Here is a 27142-nt window from a genome sequence, read left to right on the forward strand (position 1 = left end):
GCCTACAGTCTCATGGCCAGAGAGTCTGGGAAACAGAACCTTCATTCAGTGGCTGATGGAAGCAGAGGCAGACTCCCACGGCTAAGCACTGAGCTGAACTCAAGAAATCCAGTGACAGAGAGGGAGGACAGATGATCAAAGGGATTAAGACTGGGCTGGTTTAACCCCCAGAAACAGCTGACCTAACAAGGGTTAGCTCTTGAATCCCAGACTGAGGGCTGGGAATCCAGGATGGGACTGATCAAGACCCCCTGAATGTGGGTGTCAGTGAGGAGGCCTAGGTAATCTATTGAGCCTTGGGTAGTAGATGAGTATTTATCCCGGGTATACAAATGGACTTTGGGTGTCCATCCAACAATGAGAGATGCACTCTCAGCCTGGACTCTTGGGGGAAGGTCTAGCCCCTTCCCTGGATGAAATGACAGACTATGGACACCCCCATGGAGGGCCTCACCCTCTCTGGGGAAATGAGAGGATATTGGGGGTTGGTGGGAGGGCATGGAAGGAGGGGAAGGAAAGAGCGGGGGACCTGAAATTGACATGTGATGCAATCTTGTTTCTAATTTAAATTTTAAAATTAAAATTAAAAAGAAAGAAACCAAAGAAACCAAAAGAGATCTTACCAGAATGCACAGGATGTAAGAAAAAAAAGGACAGACTTTGGTTCAGTGCAGACACTGTGAGGACTTCCTTGGTCTCAGACCTCCCTCAACCACAGACTCAAGCCCTTATTTCTTGGTCTTCATCCCAGCTTAGCTAAGGTTGGTACAGTGTCAGTGTCATTTTATCTAACCAGAAAGTTTCCTTAACTGATAGAGCCAATCAGAGCTGAGGTGCACAGGTTTAAATGCCTGTGAGGGCACTGGTCACTCACCTCCTCCATCCCTTCAATGGCTGTGTCTACTCTGTCCTCCTCCAACCTGATCAGCCTCCCTGAGAAGATGTCACCTGTCCTGATTCTCCTGACCTTTCTTCTGCCAAGTGGAGCTGGTGCAGGTGAGTGAACACCCCGGTCTCAGGGGTGCCATCCCATAATACCTCTGTGGACGCTCTGCTCAGCTCTAGTCAGGAACTGTCCTGCACTGAGCCAGGAGCTTTCTGAACCTCAGGTCCCACACCAACCCCACATATGAGTATCTGTCACTGGTGAGATTCTCAGCAAGGTCTGAGGAAAGGAGGCACCAACAAAGTCATTAGCGGGGTTAGGATATTAACAAGGTAATGACCAAGGCAAGCCATGCAGAACCCCCTTGGTCTCTACCATCATGAAGATAGAGCTTGTCCATCCATGTACTTGTACAAGTGCTACCCACCCCTTCTCAGATCAGGGCTGTGGCTTAAGATTTAACAAAGACTATTCTGTGTGGAAGGAATTCTGTCCACAACAAGATTGTGGAACTGCAGATCCTATCATCTTCATCCTTCCCAAGATCTTCCCTCCTGACCCCATCTGCTGCTCCCAGACACCCCATATTCTAGCCTTGTCTTTCAGAGGAGATCATCGGGGGACATGAGGTTAAGCCCCACTCCCGCCCCTACATGGCATTTATTCAGTTCGTGCGTGATGATGGGAAGAAGGGTCGCTGTGGAGGCTTCCTGGTGCGAGACAACTTCGTGCTGACAGCTGCCCACTGCCTGGGAAGGTGAGGTAAATCAGCAGGCCCAGGTTTCTGAGACCCCAACAAGAGCTCCTGCCCTATACTTGTGGATGCTCCTGTGAGAGTTGGCTAGAAGCCAGGACTGTGAAAATGGGAATCTGAAAACAGGGAAACTATGAGATCAAAGGATGAGAGGCCAGTGCCAGCAGCACAGTTAGTGAAAACACTGACACTGACCAAGCTAAAGCAGTGGTTGAGGTTGAACGCACACAGTAGGAGTCAATGCAAACTTTGGAAAATTGTCTAGAAGCAAGACGGAGCCCCCAGTTGTCTCAAGTCATTGGGAAGCAAAGAAAAACACATCAAACCCGAGACCCTCCTGTCTCCTCAAGTCCCCTCAGCTAGAGCACCACACTACTTGCCCTGCCTTGTACACCTCCAGGATAGTGTCCTCTCTCACTCCACATCTCTCGTCTCCACTCTGACCTCTACAGCTCCATGAAAGTCACTCTGGGAGCCCACAATATCAAGGCACAGGAGGAGACCCAGCAGATCATCCCTGTGGCAAAAGCCATTCCACACCCGGCCTATAATCCCATGGACTACACCAATGACATCATGCTCTTAAAGGTGAGACCTGCCCCCCCCATCCACACATCCCCACCCCTGGTGCCTGTGCTCTGCTTGCTGCAGGGAATGCTCCTCCAATCCTGCTCTCTTCCTGCTTTTCCTCCCTGCCTTCCTGGTTTTCAGAGTGTCCCAGGCCAGCAGGCTCCTGGCTGAGCTGCTCTCTCCTGCCTCTTCCCCATCAGCTAGAGAGGAAGGCCAGGAGGACTAAAGCTGTGAGGCCCCTCAAGCTGCCCAGGGTCAATGCCCAGGTGAAGCCAGGGCATGTGTGCCGCCTGCCTGGCTGGGGGTCAACATCTCTCAATGCCACTAGAGGAACTGCTGTGCTCCAAGAGGCTGTATTGATCACTGAGGAGGACCAGAAATGCAAATTGTACTTCTCCCACTACTCCAGAGCAACACAGATCTGTGCTGGAGACCCGAATAAAATCCAGTCTGCTTTCAAGGTGGGTTCAAGCATTTAACAAACAGAAGGCAGGGATACAGGACCCTAGGAGAGGCCTAGTTATGACAATGGCCAAACCCTCAAGCTTCAGCTCACAGCAGTGACATCCCAAAGCCAGCTCTCAGTTTCTCCATGGGGTAGCAAGAGTGGAAGATGGGAAACATCCGCCATCCCAAAGCAGCATAAATTACCCCAGAGTTTCCCTGAGGACTACAGGGGAAGTGTGGGACTGAGCTAGAAGGAAGAGCCGGGCACCCAGGGAGCTCTGATACTGAGGGAATTTGAAAACCTGTCCCTGCTGTGACCTAACAGTTAACCTTCCCAGGAGGAGGTAGGGAGAGCAGAGCCAGGGGAACCAGGCTCAGTTCTTCTTTCCCTGTCCACAGGGTGACTCTGGGGGACCCCTCGTGTGTGACAACAGAGCTTATGGAGTTGTGTCCTATGGGAAATCCAAGAGGATTGCTCCAGGAATCTTCACTAAAGTCGTGTCTTTCCTGCAATGGATAAAAAGAAGCATGAAGCCCGTCTAGCAAGTGGTAAAACCCAGCTGTGTCTGACCAGCTTGTCTGGACACAGGCAATACCTTCATGGAGCACACAGCAATGGCTGGAAATTCTAATAAACTGATCTCCACAGTGAGTGCAGCTGAAGTCCTGTGTTGTTGGAGTCACTCTCGTGTGCACCTGTCTGGTCCAGGCAGCCTCTCATGTCAGCTCTGTGCATTCCTGCCTTCTTCTTCCCCTGCCCCTCCCCCTACCTAAACTTCACACTAGACAATTCCCACATACTTATCGCCCATACATGGTGCCGGTGAGCAGGTTGTTTGTTTGATTTTTGAGATAGGATCTCACTGCATAGCTCTGGCTGACCTGGACTTTGCTATGTAGTCCAGCCTGGCCTTAAACTCACAGAGATCTGCCTGCCTCTGCTTCCCCAGTGCTGGGATTAATGGTGTGTGCCATGATATCCAACCAAATACATATTTTAATACCCAACTCTCCAAGGCTGACTTTCTCACAACACAAGCAGGAATCTGCAGCATTACTGATATGTGCTGAACTCTGTCACTGCTTTTCACACTGAGTCCTATAGAAATGAATCTCCCCAGGATAGGAAATCCCTACCATCTCCAAGCCACCTTCATCAAGTCCTAACCTTTTGCAGACAATCAAACAAGGCATTCCAGTGAAGGGAGATTTGACTCTGGGAATTCAGAAGGCCATGGGCCATGTCATTGGATAAGTTTTCTGTTTCCAGGACCTCCCCCTCTCCAGCAGGGCAGAGTACAAGACTCTCCTTAACTGTGTGCAGTCTAGCAGGTTGAGACATCCCTCTGATTGTCCCAGGCTCACCTAGGTTCCATCTCTCGGAGCTCAGTCAGCTTCTGAACCCCTTGCTGGCTTCCAGTGTTTTCCACTGACTTCCCCTAGCCTCCAGTAGCTTCTGATCCAGCCCCACCTCCCCCAGCCCTGGTTTAAACCAGCCTTTCACTCATCTACCTACAAGGTTCAAACACTTGCAATCTCCTCAACTCTTAGTCCAGCTACAAATGGGGTGCCAGTCACCTGGTGCTGACTCCAGCCACCTAGGGCAGGCTAGCTGAGCCCTTTTCCAACCCAAGTATTCCATGAAAAGGCACAGCCATGACCTCCAGTCACTTAACAACTCAGGTTCAGCCTGGAAACTCTGTCTCCCCCAGCTGGCACCATAAGGTATAGCAGTTTGTGAACCAGAGGGATCCAAGGGATGCTAGGCTAGAAGTATCTGTTTTACACTAATACTCGTACATCTCTGGTTTTGTATAAGACACACAGTAGATTCCTTTTTCACCTTCACTGCCAAGTGTCACTAGACAGGTCAATTTGGCCCAAATGGATATATATTTGGAATTCACACAAAAACCATGCTTTAAGAATGATTAAATTCTCTTTATTCTAATAGTGACATGTGCAGTCTTCATTGGTTCAGAAAAGCAGTGTGTGGAATAGGAAGAAGGTTGGAAAGCCTCCAAGACTGTGGTTTCCACTGTACCTCATGTGGAGCCCTCACTGAAAGAGATGGTCAGGAGGAGGACAAGTAGGGGGCTGTGCCTTACTTCAGATTCTAACCACAGAGCCGCCACTCCAGCTGGAGTATAAGACAGCTCATTAGGACCCCTGCGACCCTATTTCAGCCCCTCAATCAGCACCACTATTGAATTATACTCTTAAAGTTCCTGCACTGTTGGGTGTTGATTTTGCTTGACTCTGCATATGCAGCTACTCTGTGTTCATTGCAGTGTTCTGACACATATCACTCTCCTGTGGTGCTTTTAGAAGGACCAATTTTCTTCAGTTTTGATTTTCATTTTCTGAAGGTTATTTTGAGGTGTGCTCTGGAGTTTTTTGGTTTAGGTTTTGGTTTTTGAGAGGGAAAAGAGAGAGGGGGAGAGGGAAAGGGAGAGGGAGAGAGAAAGAGAGAGAGATGTTTAGTGGGCAGAGAGAGGGGGAAGAGTTGACAGAGGGAAGAATATGATAAAAATAGATGATATGAGGACGGCACTAGAAGAATCCATCCTGAGTGAGGTAACCCAGTCACAAAAAGAGAAACATGGCATGTACTCTCTCGTATATGCATTTTAGACATGGATCTGGGGAGTGCCAGCCTACAATCCCACAGCCAGAGAGTCTGGGAAACAGAGCCTTCATCCAATGAATGATGGAAGCAGAGGCAGACACCCACAGCTAAACACTGAGCTGAACTCAAGGAGCCCAGTGACAGAGAGGGAGGACTGATTACCAAAGGGGTTAAGACTGAGTTTGTTTAACCCCCAGAAACAGCTGACGTGACAAGGGTTAGCTCTTGAATCACAGACTGATGGCTGGGAATCCAGGATGAGACTGATCAAGACCCCCTGAATGTGGGTGTCAGTGAGGAGACCTAGGCAATCTATGGGGACACTTCCTGAATGTAACACCAGTAGCACAGACACTGAGATCAACAGTTAATAAATGGGACCTCCTGAAACTGAGAGGCTTCTGTAAGGCAAAGGACACAGTCAACAAGACAAAAAGGCAGTGCACAGAGTGGGAAAAAATATTCACCAACTCCACATCTAACAGAGGGTTATCTCCAAATTTAACAAAGAACTTAAGAAGCTAGTCACCAAAACACCAAACAATCTAATAAAAAGTGGAGTACAGAACTAAATAGGGAATTCACAATAGAGGGAATCTAAAATGGCTGAAAGGAACTTAAATTCTTCAATATCCTTAGTCATCAAGGAAATGCAAATCAAAACAACTCTGAGACACCATCTTATACCCATTAAAATGACAAAAATAAAAAACACCAATGATAGTTCATGCTAAAGAGGATGTGGAGAAAGGGGAACACTCTTCCATTGCTGGTGGGAGTGAAAACTTTCACAGCCACTTTGGAAATCAGTATGGTGGCTTCTCAGAAAAATGGGTATCAGTCTACCTCAAGATCCAGCAATTCCATTCTTAGGCATATTCCTAAAAAATGCACATTCATACCATAAAGACATTTGTTCAACTATGTTTATAGCAGCATTGTTTGTAATAGTCAGAATCTGAAAGCAACCTAGATGTCCCTAAACCAAAGAATGGATAAAGAAAATGTGGTATATTTATACAATGGCAGACTACTTGGTAGAAAAAAAACAGTGAAATCTTGAAATTCTCAGACAAATGGTTAGAACTAGAAGAAATCATACTGAGTGAGGTAACCCAGACACAGAAAGAAAAACATGGTATGCACTCACTCATAAGTGGTTATTAGACATAGAGCATAGGATAACCAGCCTACAATTCACAACTCTGGAGAAGCAAGGAAGCAGGGAAGATCCTATATCTAGGTGGTTTCCAGATATCAGGAGTAGAGCAGCAGCAAACTTGGTTGAGCCAGTGTCACTGTGGTAGGGTGGAGCATCTTTTTGGTATATGCCCAGGAGTGATATAGCTGGATCTTGAGCATAGATTTATTCCCATCTTCCCAAGGAACCACCACACTGGTTTTCATAGTGGCTATACATGTTTGCACTCCCACAAACAGTGGATGAGTGTTCCCCTAAATCTGCATTCTCTCCAGCATGAGCTGTCATTTGTTTACTGATCTTAACCATTCTGATGGGTGCAAGATGAAATCTCAGAGTAGTTTGGATTTGCATTTCTCTCAGGACTAAGGATGTTAAACATTTCTTTAAGTGTTTCTCAACCATTTGGCTCCTCTTTTGAAAAAAATTAGTTCTTTATATATTTTGGATATCAACCCTCTATCAGATACGAAGTTGGAAAAACCTTTTCCCATTCTGTAGGCTGCCACTTTGTCCAAACAACAGTGTCATTTGCCATAAAGAAGCATTGCAGTTTCATGAGTTCCAATTTATTGTTGATCTTAGTGCCTGTACTAATGGTGTTCTCTTCAGAAAATCTTTTACTGTGCCAGTGAGGTCAAGGTACTTTCTGTTCTATCGGATTCAGTGTATCTGGTTTCATGTGGAGGTCTTTGATCCACTTGGGGTTGAGTTTTGTGCAGGTAGACAAATATGGATCTATTCGGATTTTTCTACAAGCAACTGACCAGTTTGATTAGCAACACTTGTTGAAGATACTGTCTTTTTTCCAGGGTATATTTCTGTACTCCACTTCAGGACGGATGAGATTCCTGCTACACCCCACTCTTGGCTCCCCCTCTCGCCACTGAGCTCTGCTCAAGTATGAAAAATACCAGGAGAAGCCAGACCAACTAGAGTTGCAGACACTGAAATCTTGGCCCACATATGCCACCAAGAGACCAGTGGAGACAGAGAGACCCAACCTGCACCCACTTGAAGAAGGGATGGGAAGACGGCAGTATAAGAACACACTCAGCAATAGAAAGACCAATATGATTCCACCAGAATATAGAGAATCCACATCAACAAGACCTGAAAAGCACAATGCAGATGAAGCAGAAGAGACAGACCTTAAAATTTTTTATGAAGATAATAGAGACAATCAAAGAGGAAATGAGAAAATCCCTTAAAGAAATAGAAGAAAAAATAAACCAAAAAAATGAAGGAATAAACAAATCTCTTAAAGAATCTAAAGAGAGTCAAAACAAACAAACAAACAAGTGAAGGAAACAACTCAAACAGTTCAAGGCTTGAAAGATGAAATAGAAACAGTAAAGAAATCACAGAATGAGGGGATGCTGGAAATAGAAAAGCTGGGTAAACAGATATAAGTATAACCAATAGAATACAAGAGATGGAAGAAAAAAATCTCAGGTATTGAAGACTCATTAAAGGATATACAGTTATCAGCCAAAGAAAATATCAAGTCCAACAAATCCCTAACACAAAATATCCAGGAAATATGGGACACTGTGAAGATGCCAAACCTAAGAATAATAGGTATAGAAGACAGTGAAGAAATACAATTCAAAAGTACAGAAAACATATTCAACAAACCATAGAAGAAAACTTCCTCAACCTAAAGAAGGATATGCCTATGAAAGTACAAGAAGCTTACAGAACATCAAATAGACTGGATCACAAAAAAGAAGTCCCTTGCTACATAATAATCAAAACACCAAACCTACAGAATGAAGGGAAAATATTAAAAGCAGCAAAAGAAAAAGGCCAAGTAACATATAAAGGCAGACCTATCTGAATTACACCCGACTTCTCAATGGAAACTATGAAGGTCAGAAGGTCCTGGATAGATGTCCTGTAAATGCTAAGAGAACAAGGATGCCAGCCCATACTACTATACCCAGCAAAGCTTTCAATTACTATGTACGGAGAAAGCAATATATTCCATGACAGAACCAGATTTAAATAATGCAGCCCTACAGAAAGTACTGGAAGGAAAACTACAACCCAATGAAGATAGTTACAATCACAAAAACACAGGCAATACATAATCCCACTTTAACAAAGACCAAAAGAAAAAAGGGGAGAGAATCCAACCACAATAACACCACCAACAATAAATCCAAAACAAACAAGAATCAACAATCAGTGGTCATTAATATCTCTCAATATCAATGGTCTCAACTTACCTATAAAAAGACACAGGCTAACAGAATGGATACAAAGACAGAATCCATCCTTCTGCTGCATACAAGAAACACATCTCAATGTCAAAGACAGACATTACCTCTAGTAAAGGGTTAGGAAAAGATTTTCCAATCAAATGGACCCACGAAACAAGCTGTTGTAGCAATCCTAATATCTAACAAATTGAACTTTAAATTAAAATCAATCAAAAGAGATGAAGAATGGCATTTCATATTCATCACAGGAAAAATCCATCAAGATTAAGTCTCAATCCTGAACATCTATGACCCAAATGCCAAGGCAGCCACATTCATAAAAGAAACATTACTAAAGCTCAAATCACATACTGATAGTAGGAGACTTCAACACTCTGTTCTCACTACTAGACAGGACCTCCAGACAGAAACTTAAGAAAGAAAATAATAGAACTAACAGAAGTTATGAACAATTGGGTTTAACAGACATTTATAAAACATTCCATCCAAACACAAAAGAATATACCTTCTTCTCAGCTGCACATGTAATCTTCTCTGAAATCAACCACACACTCAGCAACATAGCAAACGTCCACAGGTACAAAAAAATTGGAATAACCCCTGTATCTTATCAGATCACCATGCTTTAAAGTTAGAATTCAGCAACAACATAAATCACAGAAACCCTACAAACTCATGGAAATTGAACAATGCCCAATCGCACCATTCCTGGGTCAAGGAAGAAATAAAAAAAGAAATTAAAGACTTCCTGGAATTCAATGAGAATGAAGACACATCATACCCAAACTTTTGGGACACTTTGAAAGCAGTGCTAAGAAGAAAGGTCATAGCACTAGGTGCCCACATGAAGAAACTGGAAAATAGTAACACTAGAGAGTTAACAGCACAACTGAAAGCTCTATAACAAATAGAAGCAAACTCACCCAGGAGGAGTAGACACCAGGAAATAATCAAATTGGGAGCTGAAATCAATAAAGTTGAAACTAGGAAAACAATACAAAGAATCAACATAACGATGAGTTGACTTGTGGGGACACCAGACCTTGAGCAGAAACCCACTTCCCCTTCGGCCTGGGAGCAGGCAGCTGTGAGATAATGTTTACTTAAAACAATTCAGTGCTATAAAGCTCTTGATAAGGCTCAGATAAGGGCTCGCTCACTGAAACACCATGACTTTGACACCCCCTACGGCTAGATGCTTCTTCCTGCCCCCCCCTGCTGTTTCTCCCCGATTCTGGGGCTGGAGATTAAACCACCAGCCAGGAGGGTGAGAAGTCTGGGAAAGTTGTTGGAGAATTGTATGTAGATGGATGGCAGAAGTCCTTAAAAAGGAAAGCGTTTTTTTCTTGGAGAGAATTCTCTCTCCTAAGCGGACTTGGGGAGTCTCCTCCTAAGCAGATTTGGGGTCTCCTCCTAAGCTGACTGGGGAAGCATAAAGTTTTCTTAAAGCAACCGACCGGTCTCTGTGTCATCTATCCCAACCACCTCACTACATTCTCGGATGCAGGCTGCACAGCAGGTGCGACATTGACTCTTTGAGAAAATCAACAAGATAGACAAACCTTTATCCAACCTAACCAAAAGGCAGAGAGAGAGAGCATACTAATTAACAAAAATCAGAAATGAAAAGGGGGACATAACAACGGACACTTGGGAAATCCAAAGAATCATCGGGTCATACTTTGAAAATCTGTACTCCACAAAATTCGAAAATCTAAAGGAAATGGACAGTTTTTTGGGTAGATATCACTTACCAAAATTAAATCAAGAACAGATAAGCAATTTAAACAGATATATAATCCCTAATGAAATAGAAGCATTCATCAAAAGTCTCCCAACCAAAAAAAAATCCCAGGGCCAGATGGTTTTAGTGTAGAATTCTACCAGAAATTCAAAGAACAACTTATACCAATTCTCTTCAACCTGTTCTACACAATAGACACAGAAGGGACATTGCCAAACTCTTTTTATGAGGCTACAATTATGTTGGTACCCAAACCAAAAACACAACTAAGAAAGTAAACTACAGACCAATATCCCTCATGAACATCGATGCAAAAATACTCAACAAAATATTGGCAAACCAAATTCAGGAACACATTAGAAAATCATCCACCATGATCAAGTAGGCTTCATCCCAGTGATGCAGAGGTGGTTCAACATACAAAAATCCATCAATGTAATCCACCATATAAACAAACTGAGAAAGAAAAACCACATGATCATCTCACTAGATGCTGAAAAAGCCTGTGACAAAATCCAACACCCCTTCATGATAAAAGTCTTGGAGAGATCAGGACTAACAGGATCATACTTAAACATGATAAAAGCAATATACAGCAAACCAACGGCCAACATCAAACTAAATGGAGAGAAACTCAATGCGATTCCTCTACAATCTGGAACAAGACAAAGCTGCTCTCTCTATATCTCTTCAACATTGTACTTGAAGTTCTAGCTAGAGAAATAAGAAAACAAAAGGAAATTAAAGGGGTACGAGTTGGAAAGGAAGAAGTCAAACTTTCACTATTTGCAGATGATATGATAGTTTACATAAGTGACCCCAAAAAAAAACTCTACCAGAGAATTCCTACAGCTGATAAATACCTTCAGCAAACTGGTAGGATACAAAATGAACTCCAAAAAATCAGATGATAAATGGGCTGAGAAAGAAATCAGAGAAACATCACCCTTTACAATAGCCACAAAGAGCATAAAGTATCTTGGAGTAATGCTAACCAAACAAGTGAAAGACCTGTACAGTAATAACTTTGAGTCCTTAAAGAAATAAATTAAAGAAGATACCAGAAAATGGAAAAATCTTCCATGCTGTTGAATAGTAAAATGGCAATCTTGCCAAATCTATCGATTCAATGCAATCCCCATCAAAATCCCAACACAATTCTATACTCAACTATATTGAAAAACAAAAAAAGTGTAGGATAGCCACAACAATCCTGTACAATAAAGAACTTCCGGAGGCATCACCATCCCTGACTTCAAGCTCTATTATAGAGCTATAATCCTGAAAACAGCTTGGTATTGGCACAAAAATAAACAGGTGGACCAACGGAATCAAATTGAAAACCATGATATTAATCCACACACCTAAGAACACCTGATTTTTGACAAAGAATCTAAATTTATGCAATGGAAAAAAGAAAGCATCTTCAACAAATGGTGCTGGCATAACTGGATGCGGACATGTAGAAGATTGCAGATAGAGCTGTATCTATCATCATGCACAAAACTTAAATCCAAATGGATCAAGTACCTCAACATAAATCCAGCCACACTGAACCTCCTAGAAGAGAAAGTGGGAGGTATCCTTGAACGAATAGGTACAGGTGAATGCTTCCTGAACATAACACCAGTAGCATAGACATTGAGATGGACAATTAATACATGGGTCCTCTTGAAACTGAGAAGCTTCTGTAAGGCAAAGGACTTAATCAGTAAGACAAAATGGCATCCACAGAATGGGAAAAGATCTTTACCAACCCCACTTCTGACAGAGGGCTGATTTCCAAAATAGATAATGAACTCAAGAAGCTAGCCACCAAAACACCAAACAATCCAATTAAAATGTGGGGTGCAGAACTAAGTAGAGAATTCTCAATAGAGGAATCTAAAATGGTTAAAAGACTGAAGAAAGTGCTCAACATCCTTAGTCATCAGGGAAATGCAAATCAAAACAACTCTGAGATACCATCTTATACTGGCCAGAATGGCTAAAATCAAAAACACCAATGACAGTCTATCCTGGAAAGGATGTGGAGAAAGAGGAACACTCCTCCATTGCTGGTGGGAATGCAAACTTGTATGACCACTTTGGAAATCAGTACAGTGGTTTCTCAGAAAAATGCAAATGTGTCTACCTCAAGATCTAGCAATTCCTCTCCTGGGCATATACCCAAAGAATGTGCATTCATACAACAAGGACATATGTTCAACTATGTTCATAGCAGTGTTGTTTGTAATAACCAGAACCTGGAAGCAACCTAGATGCCCTTCAACTGAAGAATGGATAGAGAAAATGTGGTACATTTACACAATGGAGTACTACTCAGCGGGGGAAAAATGGAATCTTGAAATTTATAGTCAAATGGATGGCACTAGAAGAAAGCATCCTGAGTGAGGTAACCCAGTCACAAAAAGACAAACATGGTATGTACTCACTCATATATGGTTTTTAGGCATAGAGAAAAGGATTACCAGCCCACAATCCCCACTGCCAGAGAGGCTAGGAAACAAGGAGGACCCCAAGAGAAAAACTCATGGTCCCTTGAAGAAGGGGAGAGGGACAAGAACCCCTGAACAAATTGGGAGTATGGGGGGAGAGAGAAGGGAGATGGAAAGGGGAGAAGGGGGAGGAGATCAGAGGACTGAGACAGGGGAGGAATGGAAGAGGGCAAGAAAGGAGATGCCTTGATAAAGGGAGCCAGTACAGGTTTGGAGAGATGTCTGGCACCAGAGAAATGTTTGGGGACCCACAGGGATGATCCCAACTAAGAATCTAGGCAGTGTTGGGGAAGCTGCCTTTGATGCCCTTCCCCTATAATGAAATTGATAACTACCTTGGTTACCATTGCTAGAGCCTTGACCCAGTAGCTGAGCGAAGCAGAAACAGGCACCCACAGATGAGCACTGAGCCATACTCCCAGAATTCAGTTGTGGAGAGGGAGGAGATGATCAAATGAACCAAGACAGAACTGGCAATACCTGCAGAAACAGCTGACCTGACCTAATGAGAGCACGCAGACCCAACTATTGTAAAGCAGGGAACCAGCATTGGCCAAACCAAGCCCTTTTAATATGGGTACCAGCTAGGAGGCCAAGGCAGTCTATGGAACCTCTAACAGTGGAGCCAGTGTTTATTCCTAGGTCACAAATGGACTTTGGGAGCCCATTCCCTATGGAAGGATACTATTGTTGCCCAGATATGGAAAGGAGGGCCCTCCCCCAAATGATGTGATGGACTTTGATGATCCCCTGTGGAGGGTCTCACTATCCCTGGGGAGTGATGGTGGGTGGGTTGAGGGATTGGTGGGAAACATGGGAGGATGGGAGGATGAGAGAATGGGGGGGATGGATATGTAAATAAAAGTGTTTCTAAAATTTTTTTAAAGGAAAAAAAGAAAATCCTAATGCTAAAGGAATAAAGGGAGTGGTGACTTCATGGCAAGACCCCCATCCCACTAAACTTCCAAGTTGTGAAAAGAAATTAAAGGAAAGCTTAAGCAGTGAAGAAAATGATCAATGACAGAAAGCTGATGCAGATGTAATTGAACAAGGGGCAATGTTCCAATCCCAGCAAGCAGCAGAACTTGGGAGCTTGGGCCATATGGTTCTGGCTTTAGAGTTAAGGACACACGAAAGAGGTTATGGAATTTTCCTCCATGACTAAGGGAAGCCACTGAGGCCAAGCATGTGTCAGGGCAACCCTGTAAGGAGGTCCAAAGAGGCCATTGTGTGAAGGTGAAAACTGTATTGCCTTGGAAACCCCAGATGGAGATGCCAGAGTTGTGGGTTACCTGCTGAGGAAAGCTGCTAATAGAGTGTTGTGGAACCAGACCAAGAGACAGAAGCATATTGCTTTTAACAAAACTAAAAGGAGTTGGAGATCTGAAGAGTGCTTTGATATCAGACATGGAAATGCAGGGTTAGGAGTTTGTCCAGCTGGTTTTAGGTCTTGCTTTGGTCCAATATTTCCTCACTATATTGCTTCCCTAGATTTTGGAATGGTAATATATTTCTTGTGCCACTATATGTTGGAAGTATCTGCATTTTGGTTCTGATTTTACAAGGAGTTACAGTTAAGAGATTGCCCTGAGTCTCAGAAGAGACTTTGAATTTTGGACTTTTAAAGTGTTGAAACTGTGAAAAACTGTGTGAACACATGTTTGCATTCTGATGTGGCTACAAGCTTGTGGGAGCCAGGGAGAGGAATGTGGTGGTTTGAATAAGAATGGCTCCCATAGGCTGATATGTTTGATGCTTAGTCATCAGGGGTTGGTATGACTTGGGAGAGATTAGGAGGTGTGGCCTTGTTGGAGTAGGTGTGGTCTTGTTGGAGGAAGTATGTTATCCAGGGTGTGCCTAGAGGTTCCAAGGACTTAAATCAAGCCATGTGTCACCCTCTTCCTGCTTCTTGCAGATCCAGATGTAGAACTCTCAACTTGTCCAACACCATGTCTGCCTGTGTGCAGCCATTTTCCCTGCCATGACAACTAAGACATCTCCATAGCACAATGTGATGTCTGGGATAGTGATACTTCCCACATTTCTTTTGCTATTTGGGATTGTTTTAATCTTGTTTGTTCCCATATGAAGTTGAAAATAGTCCTTTCAAGACATGTGAAGAATTGTATTGGGAATTCAATGGGATTGCATTGGATCTGTAGATTACTTTTGGTAGGATGGCCATTTTTAGTATATTAACCCTACCAATCCATGAGCATGGGGGAATCTTTCCATCTTCTGATGTCTTCTTCAGTTTCTTCCTTCAAAGACTTGAAGTTCTTATCCTACAAATCTTTTGCTTGCTAAGTTAGAGTTACCCCAAGATATTGTATGTTATTTGAGGCTATTGTGAAAGGTATTGTTTCCCTGGTTTATTTTTTAGTTTTGTAGACAGCTACTTTGATGAAAGTTTTTATTAGCTGAAGGAGTTTCCTTATATTGTATGCAAATATGGATACGTTGATGTCATCCTTTCCTATTCTATTGAGACTTACATTGTGTCCAAGTATGTAGTCAATTTTGAAGAAAGTTCTATGAGGTGAAGAAAAACATATATTCTTTTGTGTTTGGAGGAAATGTTCTGCAAATATCTTTTAGGTCCATTTGGTTTATAACTCCAGTTAGCTGTAGCATTTCTCTGTTTAGTTTTTGTCTGGATGACCTACCTATTGGTGAGAGTGGAGTATTGAAGTCTCCCACTACCATCATGTGAATATCAATATGTGATTTAAGCTATAGTAGTGTTTCTTTTACAATCTTGGATGTTCTTGTGTTTGGTGCATAGATGTTAGGAACTGCAATGTCCTCTTGGTGATTTTTTCCTTTGATGAGTATAGAGTGTCCTTCCCTATCTTTTATTATTAGTTTTGAATTGAAGTCTATTTTGCCAGATACTTAAATGGCTACACCAGCTTGATTCTTATATTTATTTGTTTGGAATATCTTTTTTCATACTTTTGCCCTGAGATGAGAGGTCTATCCTTGATGTGTAAGGTGTGTTTCTTGAATGCAGCTGAAGGATGGATTCTGTTTTCACATCCATTCTGTTAGTCTGCATCTTTGTATTGGGAAATGGAGACCATTGATCTTAAGAGAAATCAATGAGCAGTGTTTGTTGATTCCTATTATTTTGTTGTTGTTGTGGTGGTGGTGGTGATGGTGGTAATGGTATTTTGTGGGTGTTTGTGTGTCCCATGTTTTGTTTTGTTTTGTTTTTGTGTGTCCCATGTTTTGATCCCCTGTCTAAGATTATTTATTTCCTGTGTTTTCTTGTATGCAATTAACCTCGTTAGGTTGGAGTTTTCCTTCTTGTGACTTCTGTAGTTTAGTTTTATCATGGAATATCTTGTTTTCTCCATCTATTGTGATTGGACATTTTACTGGGTATAGAACATCTTTCCAGGCCCTTCTGGATTTTAGAGTCTCCATTGAGAAGTCATGTGTATTCTAATAGGTCTGCCTTTATATGTTAGTTGGTCTTTTCCTCTTGCATCTTTTTATGTTCTTTCTTTGTTCTGTATGCTTAGTATTTTGATTATTATGTATCAAGGGGACTTTCTTTTCTGGTTCAGTCTATTTGGTATTCTGTAAGCTTCTTGTACTTTAATAGGCATCTCCTTCTTTAATTAGGGAAATTTTATTCTATTATTTTGTCCAGAATATTTTCTGTGCCTTTGACTTGGGTTTCTTCTCCTTCCTTTATTCCTATTATTCTTAGATTTGGTCTTTTAGTGGTGTTCCTGATTTTCTGAATGTTTTGTTCCGTGAACTTTTTAGATTTATCGTTTTCCTTGACTGATGTGTCTGTTCTTCTAACATGTCTTCAATGCCTGTGATTCTCCTTCCATCTCCTGTACTCTGCAGGTGAGGTTTATCTATGAGATTTCTGTTCAAGTTTCTAAATTTTTCATTTCCAGATTTTTCCAGGGGAATTGTTTTAGTCATTGTATGTTTGAGTTTTCAAAATTTTATTTAAGGGATGTATTCCTTTTCTTTTCCAGGACCTCTAACACATTCATAAAGGCTGCTTTAAGGTCCTTGTGCTTCAGCCATGCTCCAATGCTGAGGGTCTGCTGTGGTAGTGTTGCTGGACTCTAGTAGAAACATATTGTCTTGGGTTGTTACTGGTTACAATGTTGGGAAGATTGAAATTCTAGGGGTTGATGTTTGATCTTGTCTTTGTTGGGTGAATGTCTTGTTCCTTGGTTTCTGATGCCCTCTCTAGTTGTTAGGAGTGTATGGTTGCTGTGCGTTTCCTGTTAGGATCCTGATAGGTGTGGAGACTGGGTTTCCAGACAAAATGTGTTTCTAGGTATTGGGAGCTAACATGTAGGAATGGGGATTGACTGGGAAAGGGGTGCTGAGGGTCCACAGGAGGGAGGAAAGCAGGGTGTCCCATCAGGATCTGCTTAGTCCCCTGGGCATGGGGACAGAGAGTGAGGAGAGGCTGCATCAAGCCTGCTACAGAGCTACAGCTGAGACTGGGGCATTGGACTTGGAGGGTGGAGGGAGAGGGGACGATCTGGGCTGGCTGGTGGGAGTGTCCTGTGGGCTCCCAGGGAGTGCCCGATGGGTTTAGGGACTGGGATAAAGCAGTGCATGGGGGGTGGAATGAGAAGAGGAAGACTGTGTGGTCCACTAGTGATGGAGGCAGAGGGGGCAGGGAGGTCACAGGAATGGTCTGCACTGGGGATGAACCTGTGGGTTGGCTTTGGAGGGACTGAGGGAAGAGCTGTGGCCCCTACTTGCATCCCCGGATGGTATGGCCTGCCAGTGAACTTTTTAAAAAGAAAAAATAATAACTAGCCAAGCACATGACTGTGCACAAACAAAATTCAGCACATTGAAACAAAAGGGAGAAAACATATAGAGCTAGGTAGGTTTCACACCTAACTGTGTCAACGTTTGTGTGCGGAGTCACCCAGGGTTAGAACACTAGCAGCAGCAACACACTGAGAAGGAGTTAGGTGCCTACACAGAGGTGGGTAGGTGATGCACCAGGGGCAATCACTCAACAGAAATACAGAGATCCCAGAAAGCCAGTCCCCCCCCCCAGAGTCCCAGAGTGCAAGCCAGAGCCCATGGCACAGAAAACAAGGCTTCTGCCATCAAAAGTAGGGAGGCATCTTGTAGCAGTGTCTGACAGTTCAGTCCTACTCATTATATCAGCAGAAATACTATATATGAGATGTTCTGACTTGGCAGCACAGGCAGAGACACTTTTTTTTAACTTTTTATTGATTTCTTGTAGATTTCACATCATGCATCCAGAACCCACTCATCTCCCATGCCCTTGCTTCTGCCCTCTGCCCTTATAGCCTCCCCAAAAAACAAAATTTAGAAGTAAAACCAAACAACAAAACCAACAACAACAAAATGAACAAAAAATCCTTGGCGTGGAAGCTGTAGTGTAATCCGATAAGTTACACAGTAAACACGTTAGTCCACACATCTTTACTTGTAAGTGTTCGTTGCAATGAGTCATTGGTCTGATCTGAGGCCTCTGGCTTCTGCTACACCGGTGCTCCAGGAGTTCACAGATGAGGTGGGTGTTAGGGTGGGCCAACTCACAGTCCTGGCTCTGGGCCTGGGTGGTAGCTGGGTTGGCCAGTTGCTTCTTTCCCTCATTGTCACCACCCAGGTGAGCCTCCAGCATTGTCCTGGCTAGCTCACCCAGTGTGGCAGGCATCAGGGGACAGGGCCAGCTCTCCTGCTCTCCCACCCTGGGGTTCAGCCTACCCTCATTCATTCCACCAGGGCCAGCTCACGGGAGTCCCCACCAACATATAGCACATGTTGAGCATACACTCCCTCTTCTTACCCTCTCCCTCCTACACCCCCCCAAACATGTCTCCTTCCATAGTTCTGACAGTCCCCTCTACTGCCACGTCTCCCTGTGTCCAAAATCCACACTTGGAAGAAAGTATGTGGCGTTTGTCTTTCTGAGTCTGGTTTATTTCATTTCTCCCTATGATCCCCACTTCCATCCACTTTCCTATAAACAACATAATTTTCTCTTCTTATAAAACCAGTACATTTCAGCTCAGCCTCGAATGGTGGCACATGTCTGCAATCCCAGAACTAGAAATGGAGAAGATGGTTAAGAATCCAAGGTCATCCTTAGCAACAGAGAGAGTTAGAGTCCACCATGAGCTACCTGAGATCCTGTCCCCAAAAAGGTAAATATGCATTTCTATTATAGAAAAACAAGTAATATAAAGAAGCAAGGAAGGGTTACATAAAATTGCCTTTCTTTCTGGTTATTGCCCTTTTATCCCTCACAAAATTAGAATTAAATTGCATTAATAATAATATAATTATTATAATTTCTCCACTCAGTGTAAAAGAATACAAGCTTCTACACGCCACTAAGTAGAACTTTAAAATAAACTTTTCTAACTGGCTAGACATGCCTATATTATGATCTATATGTTGAAGATTTGGGTGATCTGTCTTACTGGCTAGACACATCATCCCATGCCTATATCATGATCTATATTGTTGAAGGTTCAGATGGTCTGGGAGGTTTACCAAGAGGATGTCATATTGGCCCCTGCCTAGCATTGGGAATGCGCTTTTCTGGCAGACATGCTCAGGACCTGTGACTCCCAAGTGTGTCTTTCTAAATTCTCAGTCTGGAAGGTTTTGTGCAGATGCCAGCAAACCTACTATTTGCAGTCCTGTGCTTGGGGACCCTCTGGAGCTTCAGCCTCTCCTTCATCACCTGCTGCTCTTACAGGGAAAGCAACACACAGTCCAGGTCTTGGTTAAGGGATCTGGCTGCTTGCAGACACTTTGTCAAAAGGACCGGCTGTGATATTGCCTCCTCCTAGCATAACACTGACAAAATATCTACACTCAGAGGAGACATCTGAGCTGCTTCCAAAACACCCTAAGAGCCCTGAGGAGGTGAGGTCAATATGGCCCTTGTCTCCTACACAGTCAAGAACAACTAAATTGGTTTCTCAATTGGGGGTGGGGGTATCTCTGACCTAGCTGCAGCTGGTCACTGCCTGCCCAGAGGGTAGATATGTGGGGCTTCTGCAGCCCAGGAAGGAGATGGGAAATACCCACTATTAATGTCCCAACACCCCAGAGGAAAAAAATGTAACTGACAGATGCAACCAGTTATGGACATTGTGAAATAAATTAACAGTCTTTCTTGTTCAAACCACAATTTTATTCAAATAAAAATGTTTTAAAGATATCTACTCTGATCTATTATGATAGTGCCCTTTCCACTCAAATGTTCTCTCCAACACCCTCTGTAGCAAAGAGACTTTAATATATGTGTATTTACATATATAATGCAAAATATATTTATTTGGAAAGCCCACAGAGTCTATGCATACCATCAAAAGAACGCTTATGAGGCAACTGTTGTGTTTTAGGTCGGTAGGTGGAGTCATTTTCCAGAAACCCTCTATGATTCTTCCCTCCAGCCCTAGATGTACGGACATTCTGGCTTGATGCAGCCTTCTGGATTTTTATATGCTTTTCTTTTGTGTGTTTCCTTTATATACTTATCTCATGAGAACTTCTACACAAAGTCATGCTTTACCTAATTTGGAGTTTTATATAAACATGATTTCACTGAGTGTTTTCTTCAGTCCTTTCTAATGTTTTCTACATGTGTGGAGGAGACTAATGTCCACTTATATTTGTAGGTGTCCTATTATAGAATATCCCTCAAGTCACCCTTTCCAAGTGCTCCTGACTGAGGCTATCGCAAACTCCTGCTCAGACAGATGCAGAGAGTGCCCTCCTTGGAGGTGAGCTTCCTTTGGGTTTATATCCATGGATGGGTGATGATGCTGATTTATCAGATGTCAGTATTTTACTGTCTAGACTCTCACTATCCCTTCAATTTGGTCCTGAAGATAACTCCTGCACAGGCACTTCTCAGACTTTTCCATTGTTAACAGCCACGTGTCTCATTGTTTTTAGTAGGAAAGAGGATGTGAAATCTTTGGTCACTGGTATAAAACGCCTGGTGCACACCATTGCTTACATAACTGGGTGTGTGTCTTTCATACCTCTTTTTTCTGTGTATTCAGACTTCTGTCCTTTTTTTTTTAATCCAGATAACATTAATGAAACAAAGCAAAATGTTGAGCCCTTACTGGAATGAAAGTATCCCGGACGCAAAGGTAACCTTGCTGGGATGTTCTCTCTTCCTTCGCATTACTTCTCCGATACACACAGCGAACATGGATTAACACGGGATTCAGCTCTGTGCAGCTCTGAAAATAAGTGGAAAACTGTGTGTGAGATGAGAGAGAATGCTGAACTTCCAATCCTTTTCAGAGTTAGCCTATCGTGCTCCTTAGATTAGGAAGTGTGCCAGTCAGCAGTTGTTTCGCAGAAGGGATGCAGGATTAAAACCATCTGCTGTGTACAGTGAGTCAGCTAGATATTTTTCAGTGCGTTTAATAGCCCATTGTGTGACTCTGTCGTGATCTCCTGTGCATCCCCACCCCGTTCATTATTTGACCCCAGCTCTTCTAGATGTACATGTAGCACAACCTTAAACATGCCTCCTTTTTAAATTATTACCCAAGAGGCTAAGAATGCACACTAGCTGACTGGTCTCTTCCACTGTCTATAATATGAGATCCTAAATGTTTCCTGGCAAAGGTCAAACAGCTCTCCACAAGTCAAGCTGCTGGGCCTCCACAGCACACAGGGGATCCTGGAGAACAAAGACCTTTGCCAGAATTGGCAAAAAGTCTTCGACTGAGTCATGATTCCACCAAGAGTGTGTTAGGACTCAGGAGAGCCAAGAAAGTTAGTATGAGAGGCTTGACCTGCCCCTTCTTCTCCAGCGCCCTCCATGACCTCAGGAGAATGGCCATTCTCTCCACCTTGGCAACTTCTGGAAGGACACGGGAGCAGTAAGGGTCTTAAAGAGTGAGGGTGGGCGGCTTCGTTCCTCTTTCTCCCTCTTTGACCTTTCCTGTTGTCTTCACCCACACCTCCCACCATTTATTCATCTTTGTCCTTGGACATTACTAACTACATGGGAATAAAGAATCCAGAGTTGGTAGAGTGATTGCCTACCACGCTTGAGACCCTAGGTTTGGTCCCCAGCACCTCATAAACACGACATGGTGGTGTACTCCAGCAGTCCCAGGACTTGGGAGTGGAGGCAGGAACATCAGAAGTTCAAGGTCAGCCTCAACCAGATAGCCATGTTGAAGCCATCCTGTGCTATGTACAACTCTGACTCTCTCTGAGTCTCTCTCTCTCTCTGAGTCTCTCTCTGTCTGTGTGTGTGTGTGTTGTGTGTATTTGTGTGTTGTGTGTATTTGTGTAGATAGATAGACAGATAGATAGATAGATAGATAGATAGATAGACATTCCTTGAATGTCAATTGAAGCTCTAGCCCCGTAAGGAGAGACAGAGAAGGGGTTTCCCTGAATTACTGAGCTTATGGTGGACTTGGGACACATTGTTCCAAGACCCACTCTTGGTTTCTACTTGGCTGTCAGCACTGACACAGTTACTATGTGGGACACCACACTGGCTTGGTCGAGTCCCTCTTCTCCTAGATCACTGGCAGTTGGTGTGCAAACCTCCTAGGAAGCCTTGGGTGATGAAACCTGTCACACGAGCAGGAAAGTGGGACTTCCCAGCGCCCCCTTCCTTCCTCTCCATGGGGGATAAAAGTCTGGCAGAGAGAAGTACAAGCAGCAACTGCCTAACAGCGAGTGGTTCTGGAAAGATGACGTGGCTCCCACTCGTGTTGATCTTTGTCCTGCTCCGAGGAGATGAGGCAGGTGAGTGACCACCACACCTCAGAGATCCTATCTCATCCTATGTATTAGAGCTGCACTGTTGCGGTGATCCTAACTCTGTATCATTGAGTGAGTTATTTGAACAACATCTCCTCCATTTCCTTATGTATAAAAAATGTGGATAATATTAATACTGCCTCCTAGTGTTGCTATGGCAGTTAAATTGGTTAATGTATGAGAGATTCTTGTCATTGGCCCGCACATATAAGAAGTGCTGTATAAATATTTTCTACATAAATTTATTCAGTAGCCCATATACCAAAGCCAGAGACAAGAAGACAGCTGTAAAAGTCCCCTCAGCTTACGTCTAGACTCATATCTAGTCCCACGATGCCAGGAGGTGGACTCTGAGACGTGAGATGCTCTCTGAGAAAGATACCAGGGAGCAAAGAACACTTACACCTTGGGAAAGCCTCTTTCTTCAACGCCTGAGGCCAGGGCCAGCCTTGTGTGGAACCAACATGGTTCTCCATCTGGAGAAGGAACACTCAAAGGTCTGGGGAGGGGATGAATCTCCCTTCACACCAGGAGTAATTCCTGCAGAGCTTGGCATCTTCTCCCTGTACCTGATGTCCACAAAGCTCTACTCTGTCACCCCGACTCCTCCCCATGCCCACTTGCAGCCTTTTTAAGCAGCCCACCCGCTGCTTCCTTGCAGGAAAGATCATTGGAGGCCGAGAAGCCAGGCCCCACTCCCGCCCTTACATGGCCTTCCTTCTGATTGGGACTCCAGAAGGGATGGCTGCTTGTGGAGGGTTTCTGGTTCGAGAAGACTTTGTCATGACAGCAGCTCACTGCTGGGGAAGGTGAGGACCCTGGAGCTTCCCAGGAAACCAAAGTCCCTGAAACTTCCTCCTCAGACCCACCTGAATGTATGCAATTACAGTTACGTTTGTTATAATGAAAAGTTCTGCTTTAGTTCTAGAGACAAGACAGAACTGGGAGGGGGGAGCCAGGGTGGATACGGAGAAAAGGAGGGTGTGACCAGGAGGTACAGAAGGAGGAGGAGGAGGCAGAAGGCACTCCTATTCAACTATTTCTATTCAACTGCTGTCCCCAGTTCAGGGTTTCTGGGAAACAGCAGTCGGGGGTCAAGCCCAGGGCCCTCCCACGCCCCTCCCTACTCTCTCTAGCTGCAGTTTTCCTGTCCCCGGGCCATCAACTGCCCCACTGAGATGCGGGATCTCATATCCACCTCTAGTTCAACTTTTCTTTTGCAGCTCTATAAATGTCACCCTGGGGGCCCACAACATCCAGAGGCCAGAAAGGAGCCAGCAGCACGTCACTGTGCTCAGAGCCATCCGCCATCCTGATTACGACCCGGAGACCATCAGCAATGACATCATGCTGCTTCAGGTACCTGACCTCTGGCTCTCCGGGCTTGCCGGCTCCCTCTTGGCTGTGTGGCTTTTCTGTGTTCGGGGACTGTTGAGAAGGAAGTGGGGTTCCAGGGTGGTGTTGAGAACAGAGTGTCGTGCCCCCCGACCCCTCCTGCCCTGTGTGTGGGTGACAGCTGAGCTGAAGTACCTACATTCCTCTCGATAGCTGAGGAGGAGAATCCGGAGGAGTCAAGCCGTGAGGCCTGTGAAACTGCCTGAGGCCACTAACCGACTGCGTCCCGGGGATTTGTGCACAGTGGCTGGCTGGGGCCTGGTGAGCCGGAGCAGGCGAACCAATGTACTCCAGGAGGTGCAGCTAAGAGTGCAGAGGGACCAAAAGTGCAGCAATCGCTTCGGCACCTACAACAGCCAGACTCAGATCTGTGTGGGAAACCCAAGAGAAAGGAAGTCCGCCTTCAGGGTAAGAGGATCAATGCCCACTAGCATTTCTTGGGACAAGGGGCTCAGGGCTGACAGGACAGCAGGCCCAGTCTCCATGCCCTCAGGCCTGGGGGACTAGCCCAGAGTAGAAAGGGGTTTTCCTCTTCGGGAATAACAGGAAAGCCTACAACTTACTTTAATGGGAAAGGCGGAAGTGCCTTGATTGAGTGAGCTCGAGGCAGTAACTTTAGCCAGGCCTGAAGCCCAACAGCTGAAAGACCCAAGGGCTTCACTTCTGCAAGCCCTTCAAATGCCCAGCCCCCCCACAGGCAGCTGAAGGACCCTCCCTTGTCTTCTCTGGGAGCCTGAATCATAGGGCATCATGTCCTCTCTCTCCTCTGCCCACAGGGTGATTCTGGTGGCCCTCTGGTATGCAACAATGTGGCCCAGGGCATCGTCTCCTATGGAGACAGGGATGGCACTCCTCCAGCTGTATTCACCAAGATCCAGAGCTTCATTCCCTGGATAAAGAGAACAATGAGACGGCTCTCACCGTGGCATCAGGGACCTACTGACCCCCTGTCTGGGGCACAGACCGGCTCTGGGGGATTTCCACAGCCTTGATTAATGTCATATGGATAATGTAAATTTTGTTTATTAAATATCACTTAGTGGTGTCTTAATTCGCTTGAACTCCTACATCAAAATTTTGTCACATTTGAGAGGCTGAGAAGTCCAAAGTCAGGGCACCAACCATTTGGTGTCTGGTGACGGGCTGCTTACAAGATCACAGCTGTCTTCTCTGGCGTCCTCACAAGGTAGAAAGTACGGGAATTCCATGGGGCCTCTTCCATAGGGTGGCTACTCGCAAGGGGTCTCCTCTTGTAACCCATCTCCTGGCATCTAACCCCTTTCAAATGGGGATTAGGGTTCCATATGTCAGTGTTGGAGGAGCATAAACACTTGTTCTCCAGTGAGTACCCAACCACATATGCCTGGATAGAGGGAAGTTCCTCCAGAAAACGAGTTTTCTTCCCCATGACAAACAAACCCTATCATCTACCCACAGCCTGGGTGAGCCTCCTCCCTTCCTTAAGCCATAGCCCGCCTTTCTCCCCCATCTCACTCTCTGAATCCACTTCGCTCCTCAGGGCAGGCTCTCTCTCTCCCCGACGCCCACCCACTCAGTGCTGAGCTGTGCAGAAGGCTCAGGCCTTCTCGCTGTCATTCACATTTGGGGGGTCCAGATCAGTCCCATGCTGGCCTTCCCGCTGTCGCTCTGGGGTCCAAGAGCTCTCCCCTGTTCAGATCAGCTGTCTCTGCTGGTTTTGCCAGCCCATTCTTTGCCAATTTGCTCATCGCTCCTCTCTCTGTCACTGGGTTCCTTGGGTTCTGTTCAGTATTTAACTGTGGGTGTTTGCCTCTGCTTCCATCAGTCACTGGATGAAGGCTCCAGGATGGTTGTAGACATCAAGTTCCTTATCAGGAATGGGCATTCGAGATGATCTCTCCACTATTGCTTAGCTTGCCAATTGGTGTTATCTCTTTAGATCACTCGAGGTCACTCTGGTGCCTGATCTGTCGTCTAACCTATGATTCCCTCTTCCCCCTATTCTACCCCCACTTACTCAACTTCCTGTTCCCCCAAGACCTACTCTCTCTTCCTCTTCTCCCCCTTTCTTCTTCCCAGCTCCCACTCCCCCCCCACCCCTCGCCGTGTTCCCCATCCATTCAGAGGATCTTGTCTCAATCCTCTTCTCTTGGGTACATGCATATATGCATATCTTTTAGGTTCTTTCCTGTTTCCCAGACTCTCTATCAGTGGAAGTGCAGGCTGGCACTATCCTGATCCATGTCTAAAATCCATATATTAGTGAGTACATACCATGTTTGTCTTTTTGCAACTGTGTAACCTCACTCAGGATGGTTTCTTCCAGTGCTATCCATTTACCTGCGAATTTCAAGATTCCAATGTTTTTTTTTCTGCTGAGTAATACTCCATTGTGTAAATGTACCACATTTTCTCTATCCACTCTTCAGTTGAGGGGCATCTAGGTTGCTTCCAGGTTCTGGCTATTACAAATATGCTGCTATGAACATAATGGAGCAGATGCCCTTGTTGTATGAACTTGCCTCATTTGGATATATGCCTAAGAGTGGAATTGCTGGGTCTTGTGGTAGATTAATTCCCATTTTCCTGAGGAATCTCCATACTGATTTCCAAAGAGGCTGTATGAGTTGGCACTCCCACCAGCAGTGGAGGAGTGTTCCTCTGTCTCCACATCCTCTCCAGCATAAATTGTCTTCCATGTTTTTCATTTTAGCCATTCTGACAGGAGTAAGATGGTATCTCAGAGTTGTTTTGATTTGCATTTCCCTGATGGCTAAGGATGTTGAGCACTTTCTTAAGTGTCTCTTGGCCATTTTAGCCTCCTCTATTGAGAATTCTCTATTTAGTTCTGTACCCCAACTTTTAATTGGATCCTTTGGTGTTTTGGAGACTTGTTTCTTGAGTTCTTTGTAAATTTTGGAGATTAGCCCTCTGTCAGATGTAGGGTTAGTGAATATCTTTTCCCATTCTGTGGCCTGCCTTTTTGTCTTTTTGACTGTGTCCTTTGCCTTACAGAAGC

At 44.4% G+C, this 27142-nt stretch overlaps 2 protein-coding genes and 1 non-coding gene across 5 annotated transcripts; 2 read left to right on the top strand and 1 right to left on the bottom strand.

Annotated features, from left to right (window-relative positions):
* The first annotated feature begins 941 nt into the window (after nucleotides 1-941).
* Nucleotides 942-3320, top strand: LOC121137857 (granzyme F-like). Of its 3 annotated transcripts, none has more exons than XM_040740679.1 (5): nucleotides 942-996; nucleotides 1493-1643; nucleotides 2093-2228; nucleotides 2411-2671; nucleotides 3057-3320. In XM_040740679.1, exons 1-5 carry the CDS (start codon nucleotides 942-944, stop codon nucleotides 3198-3200), a joined length of 747 nt encoding a protein of 248 aa, XP_040596613.1. In that variant the 3' UTR covers nucleotides 3201-3320. The 3 variants fall into 3 exon arrangements, with proteins under 3 accessions (XP_040596613.1, XP_040596614.1, XP_040596615.1); XM_040740680.1 differs by having other exon boundaries at nucleotides 2411-2476; XM_040740681.1 differs by lacking the exon at nucleotides 2411-2671.
* A 334-nt stretch (nucleotides 3321-3654) lies between these two features.
* LOC121137895 lies at nucleotides 3655-3728 on the bottom strand. The gene has a single exon (XR_005875161.1). It is a non-coding gene; the product is annotated as a small nucleolar RNA SNORD55/SNORD39 (small nucleolar RNA).
* An 18901-nt stretch (nucleotides 3729-22629) lies between these two features.
* LOC101822759 (cathepsin G) lies at nucleotides 22630-25195 on the top strand. Its single transcript, XM_005075353.3, has 5 exons — nucleotides 22630-22734; nucleotides 23411-23558; nucleotides 23973-24108; nucleotides 24298-24552; nucleotides 24921-25195. Exons 1-5 carry the CDS (start codon nucleotides 22680-22682, stop codon nucleotides 25134-25136), a joined length of 810 nt encoding a protein of 269 aa, XP_005075410.1. The 5' UTR covers nucleotides 22630-22679; the 3' UTR covers nucleotides 25137-25195.
* The last annotated feature ends 1947 nt before the right edge of the window (nucleotides 25196-27142 follow it).

This window comes from Mesocricetus auratus, unplaced genomic scaffold (assembly GCF_017639785.1).
Source record: "Mesocricetus auratus isolate SY011 unplaced genomic scaffold, BCM_Maur_2.0 Super-Scaffold_100707, whole genome shotgun sequence".
Taxonomy (NCBI): domain Eukaryota; kingdom Metazoa; phylum Chordata; class Mammalia; order Rodentia; family Cricetidae; genus Mesocricetus; species Mesocricetus auratus.